Raw genomic sequence first — 19,242 nt, 5'->3', positions numbered from 1 at the left:
GTGGCACACTTCTTGGAGGCCAGATCTGCTGCCTCTCCCAGCTTTCCGGAACCTGCCGTCCTGAGGCCACTGCCTCGCCTTGCCTCATGGTTGAGCCAAGGGTTTCCATTCTGTGGGCCATGGCTCTATATTTTCCCTTTGGCCTCTTTTTATTGGTCCATCTCCGCAGGCGATCCTGACATGGGAAGCTAGTTTGACCTGTATATGAACAGGCCAAATGCAGCCTCTGGCAGCCCATCGTTAATACTCCCAAGCATTGATTCAATTCTAATACTTAATAAAATCCAGGAATTGTGGGTGTCCTGCACCCACAAACCCTGGCTCCCACAAACTCATAACAACAGGATAAAAAGCCCCGCTTGACAGTGTTCATGGTCACATTTCCCCAGTGAACGGCTCACATTTGGAAGACAGGAGTTATAATGTAGACCCGGTTGCTTTCCTGAAGAACAAGGACAGCCACGTCTCCTTGTGATGAGAATATTTTTGACTACATTATCTGGCAGTGACTAATTGATGACCTTTTCCCTCCCACCACTTCAGCTTAATAATTAAACAGCAGATAACCTGCTGGGCTGACAGTGGCCTTAAAAATATTTATTAAAAAGTTTTTATTTTTAAAGAGACATTTTGAAGGTTCCTGCCAACCTATCAGGCTATCTGCTGTTTAATCATTGATATGGCTTATTAATCTAAGCTTCCTAGAACCCAGTTTAAATTTAGTTCAGTCGTGGGGAGAGAGGTCTGGGATCAATATTTGGAACCCCTAAGGTTGAAACTTTGCCCAGTTCAGCAGGAACTACTTGTTGTAGGATTTTTACATAGGAATGCAAACAAGGACCTTCGGGAGCTCTGGAAATGCTCAAGATAGCAATACCCTTGATTATAATTAATAAATGCCGTTGTTGCTGGTGTTTGTTACATCGGTGTGCACAACACTTTCCAGAGTACATGAATATAGGACCCTCCATATACAGTCTCAAGTTCAACACAGGGAAGACAACAGATGGAAGAGAGTTGGGTTTTGCTTATTTCACATGATTAAACAAGCATGCTTCACTAGACCATTTATTTTTTGAGGAAAAGCTCCCATCCACTGAAAACTGGTGCAGGTTCTTGTTTCAGACCAGGGTTGTTCTGGACTGGGGGCCCTGCAACTGCGTCCTCTCCAAAATAAAAATAGGCTAAGCATATTTGTTTATACACGTAACTGAATGCACATGTGTTTTGGCTCTCAATGACACTTGCACTTATTTGGGTTTAGTTCAGTGAGGCAGGCAAAGCCAATGTAATGCCCACCTCAGGTTGTTGGACTACAGCTCCCATCATCCCTGACCTTTTGCCAGGTTGGCTGTGGCTGATGGGAATTGCAGTCCAAAAACAGCTGAAAGGCTCCACATTGACCACCCAAGGGATGTCATTTTGGCAGGGGGACATTCCAAAAGCTTCACAGAAAAGGTGAGTTTGGAAGAATTGAGAGAGGCAGCATCACACAGGTGTTCTGAGAGGCAGCTGCAGACTTAAAAGGCAGCAAGAGCAAGGGGCAAAGTCCTTCGAAGTTGTTGGGATACTGCCAGGGAGGTAAAGCCCATCATGGCCCCCACGTCGTCTCCGGACGATCCATCGATCTCCCATAGATACAGTATCAGCAATTAGCGACACGAGCTCCAGAAAATAGCTTGTGACATTCCAGAGCTGATGCACACTCTATCAGCAGATAATTCACAGCAGAGGTTGCACGCAGGAGAGCATATTTACAAGTTTATTCAGCGTTGGTCAGAACAAAGAAAAACATGACTGCCTGCATCAGTGTCTCCAGACACAGAGAGAGAGAAAACAAAAGACACAACAGAAACATCCTGTGGAAACAGGAAATATGCAGACTCTGACTCACAAAGCCTGCTCCCTTTTAAGGAAGGAGCAGTCTGCTAAGGTGGATGAGCAATTGTCACAGGCAGGGAATATGTCAAGATATGAGCAGAAGGAAAATGGAAGGCACTTGGATGGTGAACGCAAGGAGTTCGTTCTTGAGATGCGGCACATGAAAAGCCAGTGTAGGGATTTCAGGAGAGGCAGCGATGGGAGGGTTGAATGACATGGGCAGTATTGTTGTGGACAATGGACCAAAGTGAGACTATAGAAGACCAAACACTACAGGATTGCAGGAGTCAAGGCAAGCAGTGATCAAAGTGTGAACCAGCAATTGTGCCAAGGAAGAGGCTTGTATTTTTGCAGCGTTGTAATGGGAGAAGTGGCATGACACTGAAGGACTACGAGAAGCACCTACAAATATCCTTCTTGCGTATGGCAGACTTTCTTAGAAGTATGATGAATACCCAGTTTGCTGCCTCAAAGAGAGAGGATTGGACATGGTAGGCTTTTGTTTTGTTTTGTTTTTTAGTTCATTGTATACAGTAATTTTCCACTGGGCCTCCTGTGCTCTGAGGCACAAAATACTGGATGTGATTGAAGAAGACAAATCAAAGTATGGTATCATTTTGGGACAGCAATTTTTCTGTCTGTATAACTCCTTTCAGAATGTGTCCATTGCTATTTTAGGCTACTTCCTGCTTTTATGTAGTTTGGTATCTCAGAGGTAGTCATTTAGAGAGACTTTACTGTACATTAGATTTCATAACTGAGTATCTCAGTCTGATACCTTAATAGTAAGCTAGATTTAAAAAGCTGTGAGGATAGGATTAATGTCTCTCCTCCCCTTCCTTTTTGCATGAATCAATTCATATAGATGTGCTAGGAGGGAAGGTGTATTGAAAAGCTTTAAGATATCTTCCTGCAGCAGATATACCGTATTTTTCGCCCTATAGGACGCACTTTTCCCCCTCCAAAAATGAAGGGGAAATGTGTGTGCATCCTATGGGGCGAATGCAGGCTTTCGCTGAAGCCTAGAGAGCGAGAGGGGTCGGTGCGCACCAACCCCTCTTGCTCTCCAGGCTTCAGGAGAGCCTCAGCGCCAGCCCCACAAGGTTGGGGGACAGCGGGGAGGCGGAACGCCGCCATCCCGCTGTCTCCCGATGTGGTTTGGAGGCTGACGGTGGGGAGACGCGTGCTTCTCCCCGCCGCCAGCCCCGCAAGCTCCGGGGACAGCGGGGAGGCGCAGCGTGTCTTCCCGCTGTCCCCAGACCTGGTCTGCAGGCAGGTGGCGGGGAGAAAAGCGCTTCTCCCCGCCGCCAGCCCCGCAAGCTCCGGGGACAGCTGGGAGGCGCAGCGCGTCTTCCCGCTGTCCCCGGACCTGGTCTGCAGGCGGGCGGTGGGGAGAAGCGCGCTTCTCCCCGCTGCCTGCCCCGCAAGTGCCTGGGGTAGAAATAATTTTTTTTTCTTTATTTCCCCCCCAAAAAACTTGGTGCGTCCTATGGGGCGAAAAATACAGTAAATAATGTCACAGACAGAACAATAGACCTAGAAAGGGTTCCTGGAATTGTGTGATAATAGTGTTTTATTCCAGGTCCAAATCACAGTTATTTTCTGTATTATCTGCAAAACAACGTAGCAAAAAACAACATGGGAGGCAGCAGCTACGAGTTACTGTTCTCTGCAGCTACAGCAGGCACTGTGATTCTCGTGGTTTGACTTCACCCCCAGAAGTGCGCTCCATTGTCTCTCAAGACAGACGGATGCCAACACCAAAATAGCGATCAACGCTTTTATCTTGATAATTACATTCTGCACCAATCTCAAATAACCAGGCACCACCAAGTTGTTTCAGAACTATTAAGTGCTGTTAGTACAGCAAATCAAAAATATGATCTACAACAAGGAACAATTTTGATAACACGTTGAGGTTTAGAGGCTGGGAGGTGCAATCCCCAATCTATGGGGATGCAGGAGCGAGACCAGGGTACAGTGGTACCTCGGGTTACAGACGCTTCAGGTTACAGACTCCGCCAACCCAGAAATAGTACCTCGGGTTAAGAACTTTGCTTCAGGATGAGAACAGAAATCGTGCTCCGATGGCGCGGCAGCAGCAGGAGGCCCCATTAGCAAAAGTGGTACCTCAGGTTAAGAATGGACCTCCAGAACGAATTAAGTTCTTAACCCGAGGTAGCACTGTACTCTGAATGAAAGCAGGATTAGAAGTTGAGCATAGCGGCAGTTGTGCATACATTTAACTGCAGCGTTTGGCTGCACATTCTACAGTGGCCCCTTGAGTAGTAAAACACAAAGCTCTGGGCAGTAGTGGAGGCCAATAACAGGTGTCATCATAATCATTTAGGAAGTCAGTTCTCTGAGCATGCAAAATAAGTAAGTAAATAGCCAGTTGGTGCTTATTATCTGTTGACCTGATTGAGCATTTATGGGACTTCAATTGCATTTGGTTTGATGTTCCTTCTTTTGATGCTTAATCACCTTATCGACTCTCAGCACATTCATTGATTCGTGCTGTTAAACTCTTCCATCTGGTTACACAAGACAGGCAGCCATCTCCGTGATCATGGTGCATTGCACCATTTCCAACCACTAGGATCAATGAGATTTCTGCCAACATCAATGTGCCTTGCTTGATTGACACCAGGTTTCTTATGACACTGTGCATTTGGCAGTGCAAGCTAGTAGTTAACTGTGACTGTGAAGCCCTGGTTCAGCTTAGCTCCTTCGATTAATAACATGTTACTTGGACTTGTTGGCATAAAAAGGACATTTGTGATGTTAGATTGATATGTAAGGTTTGCACACAGCCTGGAAGCTTTCATCTTGCGAATCCTTGGTAGGAGAGTAGGCTGACCTTAATCCATGCACATACACACACAGAAAAAATAGCAAAGATGTTTATTCTTGGAAATACATACAGTGGTACTTCGGAAGTCAAACGGAATCTGTTCTGGAAGTCTGCTCGAAAACGTTCAGAAACAGAGGCGCAGCTTCCGATTGGCTGCAGGAAGCTCTTGCAGCCAATCGGAAGCCGCAGAAGCTGTGTCAGTTCCAGGTTCCAAAGAATGGAAGAAGAGTCGCCAACCAGAACAGTCACTTTCGGGTTTGCAGCGTTCGGGAGCCAAAACGTTCGACTCGCAAGGCGTTCAGGAGCCAAGGTGCGACTGTACTTGGATAGGAAAGTTTCTCTCGTTCTGAGTTGGGAGTGCAAGGGAGCTATGCTTGCTCCTTTGTTCTCAGAGATCATTCCAAGATGACTTCTCCACAGAGGGTCCGAAGAAGTAGAGAGGAAGAGGGGGTTGCAACCTAAGAATATCAGTCTTAAGATCAAAGGGAAAGAGGAGTGAGATGATGCAATAATTGAGGGTTCCCTTCTCTGTCCTCTGCAACCCATGCAAACCTCTCTCACCGAGCTGAGTTACACTCACACTTCCAACATGAGCCAGAGGTGCATTTATTGAATTCCCCCCTTCTCCCCTTTTAGAGGAGTAATGATGGAGAATCCCTCACTTTCCTTTTACCTGCAGAAGCTCCAGCATCCCATCCCATCCAGGCCCATATTGGGATAGTGACTATCAAAGACGCTATAGCGGAAGTGCAGTGGTTGGCTTGGCACCCAGATGTGCCTGGGAGGAACTTAAGCTGTATGAACTGCACGTGAACAAGATGAACTTGCTATGTAACTTCCAACAGGATCTGCAGCGTTAATTTATACCTGCGGATGAGGCCTTAGGTACCAGGCTGGGTGTTTGGCAAATGATACCCGCATGCTAGAATTGCTTAAGCCCAAGGAAGTCTCCTCCTATTCAGACTGGCCTGCATCATAGCTTAGCTTAGTGGTGAGCACAGACTTTGTATGCAAAAGGACCAAGGCTCAATACCTGGTACCTCTGGGTAGGGCTGGGAGAAACCCTTGTTGGAATTTCTGGAGAACTGCTGCCCGTCAGGATAGACAGTGCTGAACTAGATGGACAAACCTCATGGGAATTTTTTATTTTTTTGCTGCTTGCCTAGGACCACAAAAATGGGAATGATAAAAACCTGGTAGACTGCAATGCATTGCTGCTGGATTAAGTTTGGCTTAGTGTGTCAAAATGGTTTTTAATCAGGCGTAGGTTTTTAAGCAACTGCACTGTAGGAACATTGGGTGTCTTTTTCTTAATTGAGTGGTGCTTCAGTTGGTTTGGAGAGTGATGGTTGTGCAATTGCCTGTGCACTGCCGCCATATATGCCACCCCCAAAAGAAATTAACAACCATCTGCTCCATATTTATTCAAATGGTGCCAGGTGACACAAAGTCCATTCAGAACAGCTCGTCTTGTCTTGCCTTTTATTTTATTTTAAATGAGCAGCTTAGGCCAATTATGTGATGCCTGAGAGTGCTTTAGCAGTGTTATTAAACAGCAGGGAACTGCGAGGCTGCACTGGTAAACATCACTTAATTCTTTCAGGAAGCTATTCAAGCCTAGCAAAAATAACTTTCCACTCCACTCTACCTAAATGCAGGCGTCGGTTTAGTTCTGCTCCATGTAGCTCAACTTTCACTTGGGTCTTGTCTAGGCTATACAGCAACAAGTGGGACCTGCAGCAAAATGTTGCAGAGATTAGTCCTCCTGGCCAGGATTCCTAGCAGTCAGCCATGCCCTTTTCTAGGTTACACCATTTCACCACACCTGGTTTCCCAATGTCCTCCCCCAGGAGAAGCTAGTGAAGATATCTGTGGACCCTCCCCTGCAAAGAGAAACAAGACAGAGCTGCAATGCCATAGTAGCACCCTTCCCCTGCTCTTAGTTGTGTCCTTGATTTCCTTTCCAGACATGGGCAGTAAGGTAAAGGGGCCCCTGACCATTAGGTCCAGTCGTGACCGACTCTGGGGTTACAGAGCTCATCTTGCTTTATTGGTCGAGGGAGCCGGCGTACAGCTTCCGGGACATGTGGCCAGCATGACTAAAAGTCGCTTCTGCCAAATCAGAGCAGTGCACGGAAACACCGTTTACCTTCCCGCCAGAGCGGTACCTATTTATCTACTTGCACTTTGACGTGCTTTCGAACAGCTAGGTTGGCAGGAGCAGAGACCGAACAACAGGAGCTCACCCCATCGCGGGGATTTGAGCTGCCGACCTTCTGATCAGCAAGTCCTAGGCTCTGTGGTTTAACCCACAGCGCCACCTGCATCCCTAAGGGCAGTAGTAGAGGTCAAAGAATCATCTATGCATGCTTCTTTCCCCAGAAAGAAGAAGACATTTTGAGATTAGTGGCCTTCTCATTTACTCACATCTCCAGTTATAGGCATGGGGAGGAGACTACTTGGGGCAGATTTAGGCAAGGCAGGTTTGCTGCAAAAATGGGCCTCCAGACACCCTTTTATGCATTAATGATGATTTGTGCTCATGATGGCATTGGGGGGGGGGCGTTATATGTGCTCCCACATCCAACACTCTTTGTGCCCACAAAAGTTCCAGGTCAATCATACTGCTTCATAATCAGCTGGTGCATGAGCCATACCTTCCTTTCTGACACCCCAAAACTTTTTGCATCAAGAAGGTTCCCATTTTATTTTATTGTTTTCATCCCTCTTTTGTTGTACTGTAGCACTCGTGCCTTAAGGCGTCCTGGCAACATTCGTGAATTAGGTTTCGTTCACCACAGTGGCTCTAAAAGATACCAGCATTCCTGTGGGGTTTTGTGCTGAAAGGAATGGAGATTTTAGTGCAGCAGCCGCAACATGAACATAAAAAACTTTGTTGTTGTTGTTGTTCTTCAGTCATTTAGTCATGTCCGACTCTTCGTGACCGCATGGACCAGAGCACGCCAGGCACTCCTGTCTTCCACTGCCTCCCACAGTTTGGGCTTGAATAACTCAGAGAAGCTATGAACTATGCCGTGCAGGGCACCCAAGACAAAAAACTTTAAAAGTGTGCAAATGGAAGAATGGTGGCATAGCAGCATAGCACAAGTTACATGTGCTTGGGGTGGACAGGGGGGACATTGAGGATGGCATGAACATGGACAGTGGAATGAGTGGAGTTAGAATGTGAATGCAGCATTGTAGGAACACTGGGGAAGCATTGGAAGATAACTGATATGGGTGTGTGGACAGTTCATTGTAAATCCACTTCTAACACACTATTAATGTATCAACAACATGTTGTTGTATGTATGCACAATAAAACACCAATCTGAATGGCTCCTTGGGGAAGACATTGATTCCTGCTTTTGCAAAGGTTCCAGGGGCCTTTGGTTACCTTGCCATTTTGCAGCTGTTCTAACAATGCTTGATAATGACTTTTTCTTTTTTCCTTTAATCTGGTGGATGGGCGGACCATGCCGTTCTTTTCCATGCATTTCCATCCTACCTTTGTTTTCTGTTTGTGCCGCAGCTCCTCTCACTTCTTCTCCTTGCCATGTCTAAGCCACTTCATCTGAGCCTCTGTAAAAATTAGATTAAAGGTGGTTTTGTGAAGACAAGGAAGGTAAATAATCAATTGTAAAGTATTTTGCATACTATAAAAGCATTACATGATAAAACAAACAAGGACTGGCTCTCTGAGATGGAAGAGTATTTTGGGGCCAAAAAACTGAGAAAGAGAGGGGGGGAGGGAGAGGGAGAGAGAGAGATCTTGCATCATCCCTAAGGAGTCCTAAGACAAGTAAAGTACAGACTATTTTGTTTTCTTTGTACCAAAGCTCAGCAACACACTGAGATATTGTGATGTAATATGGATCTAACTTAGAGAATTTGGAGAGCTAATACAGATTTTTTTCTCCTGTTAATTGTGCATATGAATAAACTGTGTACATGTCTTGGATAATGAATTAAACCATGGGTGGACAAACTAAGGCCTGGGGGCCAGATCCGGCCCAACCGCCTTCTAAATGTGGCCCACAGACGGTCCAGGATTCAGCATGTTTTTACATGAATGGACTGCGTCCTTTTATTTAAAATGCATCTCTGGGTTATTTGTAGGGCATAGGAATTCGTTCATTTTTCCCCCTTCAAAATATAGTCCGGCCCCCCACAAGGTCTGAGGGACAGTGGACCGGCCCCCTGCTGAAAAAGTTTGCTGACCCCTGAATTAAACTGTAGAGATCAGGTGATTCTTTTCTGCAGATTGCCTAGTCATCAGTCTGTTGTTTCACAGCTGTGCCGTATAATAGTTTAGAGGCAGAAAATAAATTTGTTCATGTCCCCAAACACAGCACAATCTCATCTCACAATGAGTTGCAAATTACCAGTTTCATCACAACGGTGTGTGATAGAGTATTTCAGTTTGTATTGGTAATGCTCTGTTGATTTGATACATAGGGAAATTTGTGTGTTGTGTATTTCAAGAACTCCAGCAGCCCCTGGTTACCAATCTCAATCAGCTGCTAAAACATTCCAGTCTTAAATTTAGCAGTAGGTTGGTAAGCGCCAACAAACAGGTACACCTTAGGATGAATGGAATGTAAGTGACTATTGTTAACAAAGAATTTTGTAATGGAAATTGCTTAGCCTTGGTATATAAGACCCCACTGTTAAAAAAAAAATAATTCCAAAATTACTGCAGAATCAGTGGCATTTCCCAATAGCGGTGGAAGCAGAATTTGAAGTGAGACAAGGTCCTGAGTTACCTTTTCTATCTTGTAATATTTCCCCCCCCCAAAAAAGGCATGGAATGAGGCCACCACTCTTGTAAATAACCTGTTAGTGTTTCACCCAAAGGCATTGATAAATTTAGAGGTTCCTTGCCCGTTTTTCACAAAATGCCATCCATCCTTCATTCTTACCTGGGCTCTATCGGGATGTCTCTGTATGATTTATTGCACTGTGAATCAAGTTAAGCAGTCTGTCATACAGCAGGTCTTGTTTCAGATTACATCATATGTTGCCTGCTACGTGGCACCAGAGCTATTGCTCCTAATCAGGACGAGGAGGAAAAGCAAAGGCTCATTTAACGTCCCTGTAGTTAAAACACTATGTGATGCTGGTATATGACAATGGCAAAAGAATGAGCTGTATCTGAGGAGGTTTCAATTCCAATCTTACCACTGTTATAAGATCACTGGTTCACTTTTCTCTTTAGTCTCTTGCCACTGAGCTCTTGGAATCTGTGTGTCCAAATAAATTACACAGTAGGCAGGAAAGATCCTAGTTATATCTAACTAGGGTCGAGATGCAAGGAGCCATGCCTGCTCTTTGTTCTCAAAGATGTCTCCTCTCCCAACATGAAGAGGAAGAAAGAGGGGGAAAGTAGTGAAGACACCAACCCTGAAGATAAACTTCAAGGACTGCCTCTCCCCATATAAACAGACCTGGATCCTGAGATCATCCTCTGAGGAGCTTCTTCGTGTGCCTCCTCCTCGTGAGGTCCAAAGGATGGCAACACGAGAACGGGCCTTTTCTGCAGTGGCCTCCCATTTGTGGAATCCCATCTGAGGTTCATCTGGTGCCTTCATTATATAACTTTAGGTGCCAGGCAAAAACATTCCTCTTCAAGCAAGCCTTTGGCTGATTAATATTCTACGAACAGGCTTTTTAATGTGTTTGTGATAGGGAGTGGGTGTTATTATTTTGTTGTTTCTGTTTTAACTATTTATTTGTACTTCTGTCTCGTGTTTTTATCTTGTGAACCTGTCCTGAGATCTTTTGTTGATGGGCAGTACATAAATCTAAGGAATAAAATATCAGTCCAGCACCTGAGGGAGGGTCAGCACAGGGCAGTTTTGGAGGTTTGTCTCTGTCTGCTTTCTCCCATGAAGTCCAGCCTTTGATATAAGCTGACTTGCATCCCAACACTTCCAACACCAGTTGCATCAACAACTCACTTTTCCTCCTGCAGCTTGTGCAGATGGCCAGGGCTAGCTTTGTAGGTGCTTTTGTAAGGCTCTGTCTTCTCTTCCCTGGGTGGGGGCCAGACACAGAAGGAGCAAAGTTCAAGGCCCAGCAGTGGAGCAAGGAAACAAAAGTGTCTCATTATTCCAGTACTGGAAGGGTTGTACACCAATACCATCCTAAATGCCATTGTTTAATTCTTATACAGTGGTACCTCTAGTAGTAGAAGAAGAGGAGTTTGGATTTGATATCCCGCTTTATCACTACCCAAAGGAGTCTCAAAGCGGCTAACATTCTCCTTTCCCTTCCTCCCCCACAACAAACACTCTGTGAGGTGAGTGGGGCTGAGAGACTTCACAGAAGTGTGACTGGCCCAAGGTCACCCAGCAGCTGCATGTGGAGGAGCAGAGACGCGAACCCGGTCCCCCAGATTACGAGTCTACCGCTCTTAACTGCTACACCACACTGGCTTCAAACTTAATTAACTGGTTACAAACTTAATTCGTTCCAGAGGCCCGTTTTTAACCTGAGGTACCACTTTAGCTAATGAGGCCTCCTGCTGCTGCTGCCGTGCCACTATCGCACAATTTCTGTTCTCATCTTGAGGTAAAGTTCTTAACCCGAGGTACTACTTCCGGGTTAGCAGAGTCTGTAACCCGAAGTGTTTGTAACCCGAGGTGTTTGTAACCCAAGGTACCACTGTACTTAACATTGGCTCTGTTGAATGTAAATGTGAAAGGATCAGTTTCTGACAGTGATAACAATCCCCAGTGCTCAGAGCTGTGCATCGTGCAAGAATGGTGCTGACTGAACTAGCTCATCCCTCTCTGGCTCTTGTATTGCCAATGGCGACATTGATTCCCACCAAGTAGATGCCAATTATGTTGCAACACGCTGCTGGGTCACATCAAAGCTATTGAGAAGCAACACCCCAGCTTCTTCCAAGAACTCAGCAGCAATTAGAATATTTGCTTGTTTAAATTGTTTTCATGCTGTGATACATGAGAGCAGAAAAGATCAATAGAACTGCAGGAAGAGCAGAGAAGAAGGGATCGATTCTGTTGCAAGCTGATCTCTCTCTGTGTATTTTTATATTCCTCTCAGTGGCAAAGATAAAAAAAATTCAGCACACGCAAGAAGAAAGTCTGTTTATTACATATAATCATTCCAGTGGTTGGCAGGTGTTAAAACTAGATTGCAAAACTGATAACAGTTGGGATTTTGGTCCTGTTGACTTGTATTTGTCAAGTTTGTTTCCAGAGAACAAGACTGAGCCTGTAGCTCTTATTTTCGACAGGGTGCCACCTAAAGACTGCTGAAATCCCTAGGTCAGGGGTGCCTAGGTTTCTGATCCTTGGTCCTACTTAGCTTGGTGACAGGAGTGTCCCAACCTTACTGATTTTGGTAAAAGATGGAATGCATCAGTTTCTTAAGTAGATAAACCATGCTTAAACAAGGTCATTACGTCTGTGTCTCATTGATTTAAGATTCTGCCTCATTCTGACCACTTCAAGAATGTTTTGCCTCCTTCACTCGTTCTCTGGTTCACCTGGCAGTTCTTGAGGAACACCCATAACTCAATAGTAGAGGATATGTAGAAGGGGAAGGGCAGGTGCTTTTCATGAAAAAGGTCCCATGTTCAATCTCCAGGATCTCAAAGTAGGGTTAAGAGAGACCCCGGCTTGAAGCCCTGGGAGCTGCTGCCTGCTAGCTAGCTGGATCAGTGGTCTGGTTCAGTAGAAGACAGCTTTCTATGTTCCTTGGCCCCATTTTCAGTCCCCAGAAACACTTAATAAAGGGTCTTGAAAAGTAGTGCTGGGAAAAGGCCCTTGGAGAGCTACCAGTAATGCCATTCAAATTACAGTGGTACCTCAGGTTAAGAACTTAATTCGTTCTGGAGGTCCATTCTTGACCTGAAACTGTTTTTAACCTGAAGCAGCACTTTAGCTAATGGGGCCTCCTGCTGCCGCTGCACCACTGCTGTGCGATTTCTGTTCTGATCCTGAAGCAAAGTTCTTAACCCGAGGTACTATTTCTGGGTTAGCAGAGTCTGTAACCTGAAGCATCTGTAACCCGAGGCACCACTGTATACAATTCTGGGCTCCATGGTCTGATGGTACAAAGCTTCATGTACTTGCAAGATGCCTTCTGATTGCTGTTGTGCCTTGTCCTGCAACTCTGCCTGCGCAGGACTTTTGCTGTCTATTTTTCCATTGTGCCGCCTGCTACCAGGGATCTTTATGGGGCTTTCTGCTGCCAGGATCCTCAGGGGTCAAGGATTGCCATGGGCTTGATGCGTCCCTAAAGCTGAAGTGGAACAGCAGCCTTAACGGATGAGACTCAGGGACCATTCAGGACCAATTTTGGCTCGAATGGTGTTGTTTTGTTCCTTGATGTCTCTGTTAGCTCTGCATAATGAGTGCTTCTAAAAGAAGATGGGCAGCAGTGCATGCTGATAAAACTGTTTACAAGGCTTCTGTGCAATTAGTCTGTTAACCTTCGCTGTAGAATTGCGAGCAGGTCCCAGAGAGAACGCTTTTGAAGGCAAGAACATAAGCAGCAGGAACATAAACAGTTGTGGAGTTTGTCTTGCAGGAGCACGTTTGGCTATTTAAAAAAGATCATTGAAAAAAGCTGAGATGGGATTGATTCTCAGTACCTCAGGTGGGGTGGGGGATGCTCTTTCTAGGAAGCTCGTAAACACAACATTTGCCTCCAGAGTCCTCAGCAGTTTGGTATGACTAGATGCCTATTTATGTAGCACTTTTTAAACCTGCAAAGCACATTGAAAGCTTTTTTAACATGCTCAGCCTCCCATCAACTGTGTGAGGTAGGAATATTTATTTCCACATGAAAGCTAGGGAATTGAATCTACAAGAGCCCATGAATTGCTGAAGTCCGCACAGTCAGGCCATCACAGAAATGCGGCTTGATCCTTGCTCTCCACATTCTCACTGTCCCGGTCCGGTTCACTGGCGGTCAAAGTCCCGGCTGGGGATGTTGGGACCGGGGACAAGATGGCGGGGTGGGAGCAGGAACGGGAGTCCAGGAGTCAGGAAGCCAAGAGTCCGAGGGTCAGAGAACCAGGAGTCAAGAAGTCAAAGGTCCAAGGATCAAGAAGCGAGGAGTCACAAAGTCAATGGTTCAAGGATCAAGAAGCAAGGAATCACAAAGTCAAGGGTCTGAGGATCAAGCAGCAGGGAGCCAAATGCAATCAGGCAAGAAACGTGTTGCTGTGGCAAAGAGTCAAAGGGAAACGCTGACCTTATATCCCTTCCTTGCTCTTGCTACCAGGTGCTTGAGTTACCAATCAGCCTGTGCGGCCGTGCCTTACCTCTTCAGAACAAACAGGAAGGCCCCAGTCCTGCAAAGTCCTACTGGTCACAGGGCCTGGCTCCTGCACGCACTCCTGACACTCACATTCTTCTCTTGGCCACTGGAGCACCCTGCAAAGAGCCAAAAATAGGAAAGCCTAATGAGGATTCAGCTTTGCTTGTTTTTCCTCTTTAGAATTAGAGTGACACCGATGATTTCACAACTTATAGAGCTGCTCTCTTTGCTTTGGCAACTAGGAAAATCAGGGCAAATAATTTTGATAGTAATTGTAAAGGGGACTCAAGAGATCTAATTTGCACAATCCATATATGTCTCTCTTCTGTTTTACCTGTCCTTGCAAGAAAGGTTTCTGTTAGATTTGGTTGTGGTTTTATTGTCTGTTTAGTGTTTGTCAATTTTTATTTATTTATTTATTTATGATTCTCAGTTATATGAATTTCAATAGTTTTACAGTCATTTTAACATTTGCCGACATCTACTTTTAACTATGGATCGCTATGACGACTCTCATTTTAGAAAAGAGGACGTGTCCTGAAAAAAGAGGACGTATGGCAACCCAGAGACCTATAAATTCACGCAAAGCCATAATGTGGAATATGCTGTGGTTTTCATGCATCAAGGGTGAGGGGGCTCAGGTCCAGGAGACAATTGAGGTCCTTCTGACCTTTCTGCCTGGCCTTGGGGCTCTTCCCCAGACCACATCCCTCACTAGCCAGGCAGTGGGTCGTACTCTTGAATGCTTTTGCTTGGCTGGCATTTGTCCTTGAACTCTGGTAAACTTTTGCTTGCGGGGGATAGAGAGAAGTGTGTGCATGTGTGTAGAAATCAGCCCAGTGTGCAGAAGTAACATTTCAATTCATTGTTCCACCGGCTTTTGATTCTGGCACCACCCACCACTGGTATTTGCCCTGTTCAGAGGGACTGTGGCTCTCGGGCTGCAAAATGTTCCCCACTCCACCCTTCTGTTTTACTGTTTGCTTCAGTGTTTGAGAGTGGAACATGTTCCCTCATAAGGTTGTGGACTCTCCTTCCTTGGAGGTTTTTAAGCAGAGGTTGGATGGCCATCTGTCAGGGATGCTTTAGTTGAGATTCCTGCTGGATGACCCTTCCAACTTGGCAATTCTGTGATGCTGTGACTCTATGACAGCTCAAGGCATCTTTTCAAAACAGTGTCTCATTTATTCCCTGACCAGACTTGAATCTTGTTTAACAGTATTACACACTCTCAAACCATTTTCTGGGTGCCGGGTGCCACAATCACATAAACTGTCACCTGTTTATTTCAGGCTTGGAACTCTTTCATGTAGGAAGAAATAATGTATTTTGTGTGCTTTGAAGTCTGGTGCAAAAGTTCTATTTTTTTGCCCTGTGTACTCTTGGTAAAAAAAAATAGCAGTTGTGTATACCTTTTCAAAGGGTGGCGCTGTGGGTTAAACCACAGAGCCTAGGACTTGCCGATCAGAAGGTCAGCAGTTCGAATCCCTGCGACGGGGTGAGCTCCTGTTGCTCGGTCCCAGCTCCTGCCAACCTAGCAGTTCGAAAGCACGTCAAAGTGCAAGTAGATAAATAGGTACCGCTCCGGCGGGAAGGTAAACGGCATTTCCGTGCGCTGCTCTGGTTTGCCAGAAGCGGCTTAGTCATGCTGGCCACATGACCCGGAAGCTGTACGCCGGCTCCCTCAGCCAATAAAGCGAGATGAGCGCCACAACCCCAGAGTCGGCCACGACTGGACCTAATGGTCAGGGGTCCCTTTACCTTTTATACCTTTTCAAACTATAGATTTTGTTTTCCTACGTGGAGAAATGCTTTCTGTGTTTGAAGTTGTGAAGCTTGGCTCCAGGATAACCTGTATTTGTTCAATAAGCCTCACAGAATGAATATTATATTTCCCAAAGTGTATTTCTGCAACTATCAATACAGTCGTACCTTGGATCCCGAACACCTGGCTCCCAAACAATCAAAACTCGGAAGTGAGTGTTCCAGTTTTTGAACATTCTTTTGGAAACCAAACGCCTGATGGGGCTTCTGTGGCTTCTGATTGGCTGCAGGAGCTTCCTGCAGCCAATCAGAAGCCACACTTTGGTTTCCGAACATTTTGGAAGTTGAACAGACTTCCAGAATGGATTCTGTTCAACTTTCAGGGTACGACTGTAGTTTATTTGCAAATAACACTTAAAAATGGTTTCTACTGATGAAGAACATTTATTCTTCATAGAACGTTTACAGATTAGGGGGGTTCTTATGTGAACAGAGAATTGGCATCCAGAATTCATTCTTTGTGTTCCATTAGAGTTCTGTAAACATCAGGAATCCACTGAGTTTAAATATCAGGTTTTCCATGCAAGAGAAGTTATTCTGCATCCTATGAATGAAACTAATTGGCTTAATTATGAAACAGTTGTGTTCTTTTTTTTTTTTTGATGACTTCTGTTAAATGGTTCCCCACTGTATACGTTAGGTGACTAATCATAATCTATTTGACGGATCAAAACTTTACAAAAAGGGACATTTATTTCTGTTTCCATACATAACATGCATGACTCCACACAACTGTAGGAGGAAGTATTATATTGTGAACGGCAATTTCATAATGCTAATTCGATTTTAAGACATTTTCAGGAACAAAGCTCCACTTAAGTTGTTGTTTGTGGAGGCAGGAGTTAAACATGAGCCATGGTGGCATTTTACTTTTCAGTAGAAACTGAGGGCAGGGACCTTTCATTTATATACTAATGAAACTGTCATAGAATCATAGAATTGTAGAGTTGGAAGGGACCCCAAGGGTCATCCAAACCAACCCCCTGCAATGCAGGAATCCTGCCTATAGTCATCCGCAGGTGGGCTTGAACCACCAGCCTTCTGGTTAACAGCCAGACACACTTAACCCATTGTTCCACCTGTCTGTCAGGAGCCATTGACACTGATGACTTTGTGTCAATAACAATAATACAGAGCCCCAGCAGAAATGAGGCAGTTGCAAGATTCTTGACCAAGCATGTCCCTCGCTTTGTGCTTTCTACTTGCTTCTAGCCATGCACACATAATGATCATTGATTGATGGATGGATTGCACCTATAGCCCACCTTTCCTCCAAGGAGCTCTGAGTAGTGTACATGGTTATCACAACAACTCTGAGAGGCAGTGACTGGCCTAAGGTCACCCAGTGAGCTTCAGGGCTGGGTGGGGATTTGAACCCTGGTCTCCCAGGTGCTAGTCCAACACTCACAAGCACTACACCACACTGACTTTAATCATCAAATTCGGATTGCAAGTTCCACTGAGAAACAAGAAGGAGGTGTCAGCATTCTCAGAGTCAATCCTCAGCTTTGCAGAGTTTTGGTTCCCCCTCCCAGCAAAAAAAACCCTTAAAAACTTCCTAGCGGGGCATATTTGGTAGTCATGAAATATTGGCAATTGAAAAACAAAAATGGGAAATTAATGGGGGTGGGGTATGATGTCCCTGAGGAAGGGGAACAGCGCTTTCCCTGCTTTGGGAAGGAGGTGGGAGGGCACAAGGACCCTGCCAGAGCCTTGCACCTCCTTTCCAAAGCCCAGTGCTGGGGTGGGGAGCATCAAATTTTGGGTTTGCTGCTCGCCCCCATGCAACAAGTCCTGTAGGTTCTGTGTCAAAGTACTCTTGTGGCCCATTTTATATGAAAAGCTGGACCGCCCTGGTAGGTGGATAACACCTAAAACCAGTGTGCCACTAAAAACAAATGAATAACCAATGCTGGGAGTAAATGTCAAGTACTGAATCCCCTGTGCATAAACAAACAGAAGCCAGGTAATTTCCTGTACATGATGGCATTGATCCCATTAGGAATGCTACATGCTTGGCATATTTCTGCATCAGTTTCAATTTGCTTAAGGCGTGATTTGTTGTGAAGAGTGCTCAGCTCTCAGTGGAATGTTGATTTAAAGGGGGGGAGAAAGAAAGAAAGAAAGAAAGAAAGAAAGAAAGAAAGAAAGAAAGAAAGAAAGAGATCAGCACAAAGAGTTTTTCCTGCAGCAGTGATTCAACTTCTTTGAGTCACAAATGTGCCCAGTTTTCAAGGGTGCGTCACGCAGGGTCAAACTCTGCCTGCTGTCTCATAGACACACATGGCACATAATCCAGGGAATGGGGAACCTGGCGGGGCCTTCTTGATGATCCTGAACTCCCAGCTTCCATCAGCCCCAGCCAGCATGCCCAGTGGTCAGGCATGAGAGGAGTTGTAAGTCAGCAACACCTGAACCTCTGCACTCCTGCAGATTCCTGCAGATTCTATCTTTTCAGGAGCTCCATTACCCACAACGTAGGAATCGGGCCTTTAGTGTGGTGGCACCTACCTTTCGGATTTCCCTCCCCTTGAATATTAGGTGGGTGCCACCCCTGCTGTCTTTTCGGCACCCAGTGAAGACCTCTCTCTTTTGACAAGCCTTTTGAGTTCTTCCCCACTTCTGCATCTGTACTGGAATTGCTCTTAAGCAGATTTCAATTTATTTTATATATTTATATTCCACTTTTCTCCAGGGAGCACAAGGTGGCTGACATGCTTGTCCCTCTTTCCATTTTACCCTCACAACCACCCTGTGAGGTAAGCTAGGCTGGGAGATGGCGGCCGGCCCAAAGTCACCCAGTGATTTGAACCCCGGTCTCCCAGGTCCTAGCTCAGCACTCTTACCACTGCAACACACTCACTCTCTCTTTATTTATTATTGTTTTATCACTGGTTTGCCATTCTAGGCTCCTTTCATAGGTCATGGGATGCGGGTGGCGCTGTGGTCTAAACCACAGAGCCTATTGGGTTTGCCGATCAGAAGGTTGGCGGTTCGAATCCCTGCGACGGGGTGAGATCCCGTTGCTCCGTCCCAGCTCCTGCCAACCTAGCAGTTTGAAAGCACACCAGTGCAAGTAGATAAATAGGTACCGCTGTGGCGGGAAAGTAAACGGCATGTCCATGCGCTCTGGTCAGTGTTCTGTTGTGCCAGAAGCCGTTAAGTCATGCTGGCCACATGACCCAGATATCTGTCTGTGGACAAACGCCGACTCCCTCGGCCTGAAAGCGAGATGAGCGCTGCAATCCCACAGCCGCCTTTGACTGGACTTAACTGTCCAGGGGTCTTTAACCTTTATTTATTTATTTATTTATTTATTTACCTAACCTTTCGTAGGAAGGGAACAAACTAATACAGTGGTACCTCGGGTTAAGAACTTAATTTGT

At 45.5% G+C, this 19,242-nt stretch overlaps 1 protein-coding gene across 4 annotated transcripts in view; it reads left to right on the top strand.

Moving 5' to 3' along the window:
- Nucleotides 1-19,242, top strand: part of LRRC20 (leucine rich repeat containing 20) — a 98,689-nt gene that overhangs the window by 52,508 nt on the left and 26,939 nt on the right. The window contains exon 5 of one of the 4 annotated variants that reach the window (XM_082222222.1): nucleotides 5,372-5,394. The exons of the other annotated variants lie outside the window; for them this stretch is intronic. Coding sequence (XP_082078348.1) covers nucleotides 5,372-5,379 — 8 coding nt within the window. The 3' untranslated portion in view covers nucleotides 5,380-5,394. Of the gene's footprint in view, nucleotides 1-5,371; nucleotides 5,395-19,242 lie in introns of those variants that run through there. 4 annotated transcript variants of the gene reach the window in all.

This window comes from Podarcis vaucheri, assembly GCF_965113315.1.
Source record: "Podarcis vaucheri genome assembly, chromosome: 5".
Taxonomy (NCBI): Eukaryota; Metazoa; Chordata; class Lepidosauria; order Squamata; family Lacertidae; genus Podarcis; species Podarcis vaucheri.
Note: the sequence above shows the minus strand (reverse complement) of the source record. Positions and strands in the feature narration are given on the sequence as shown.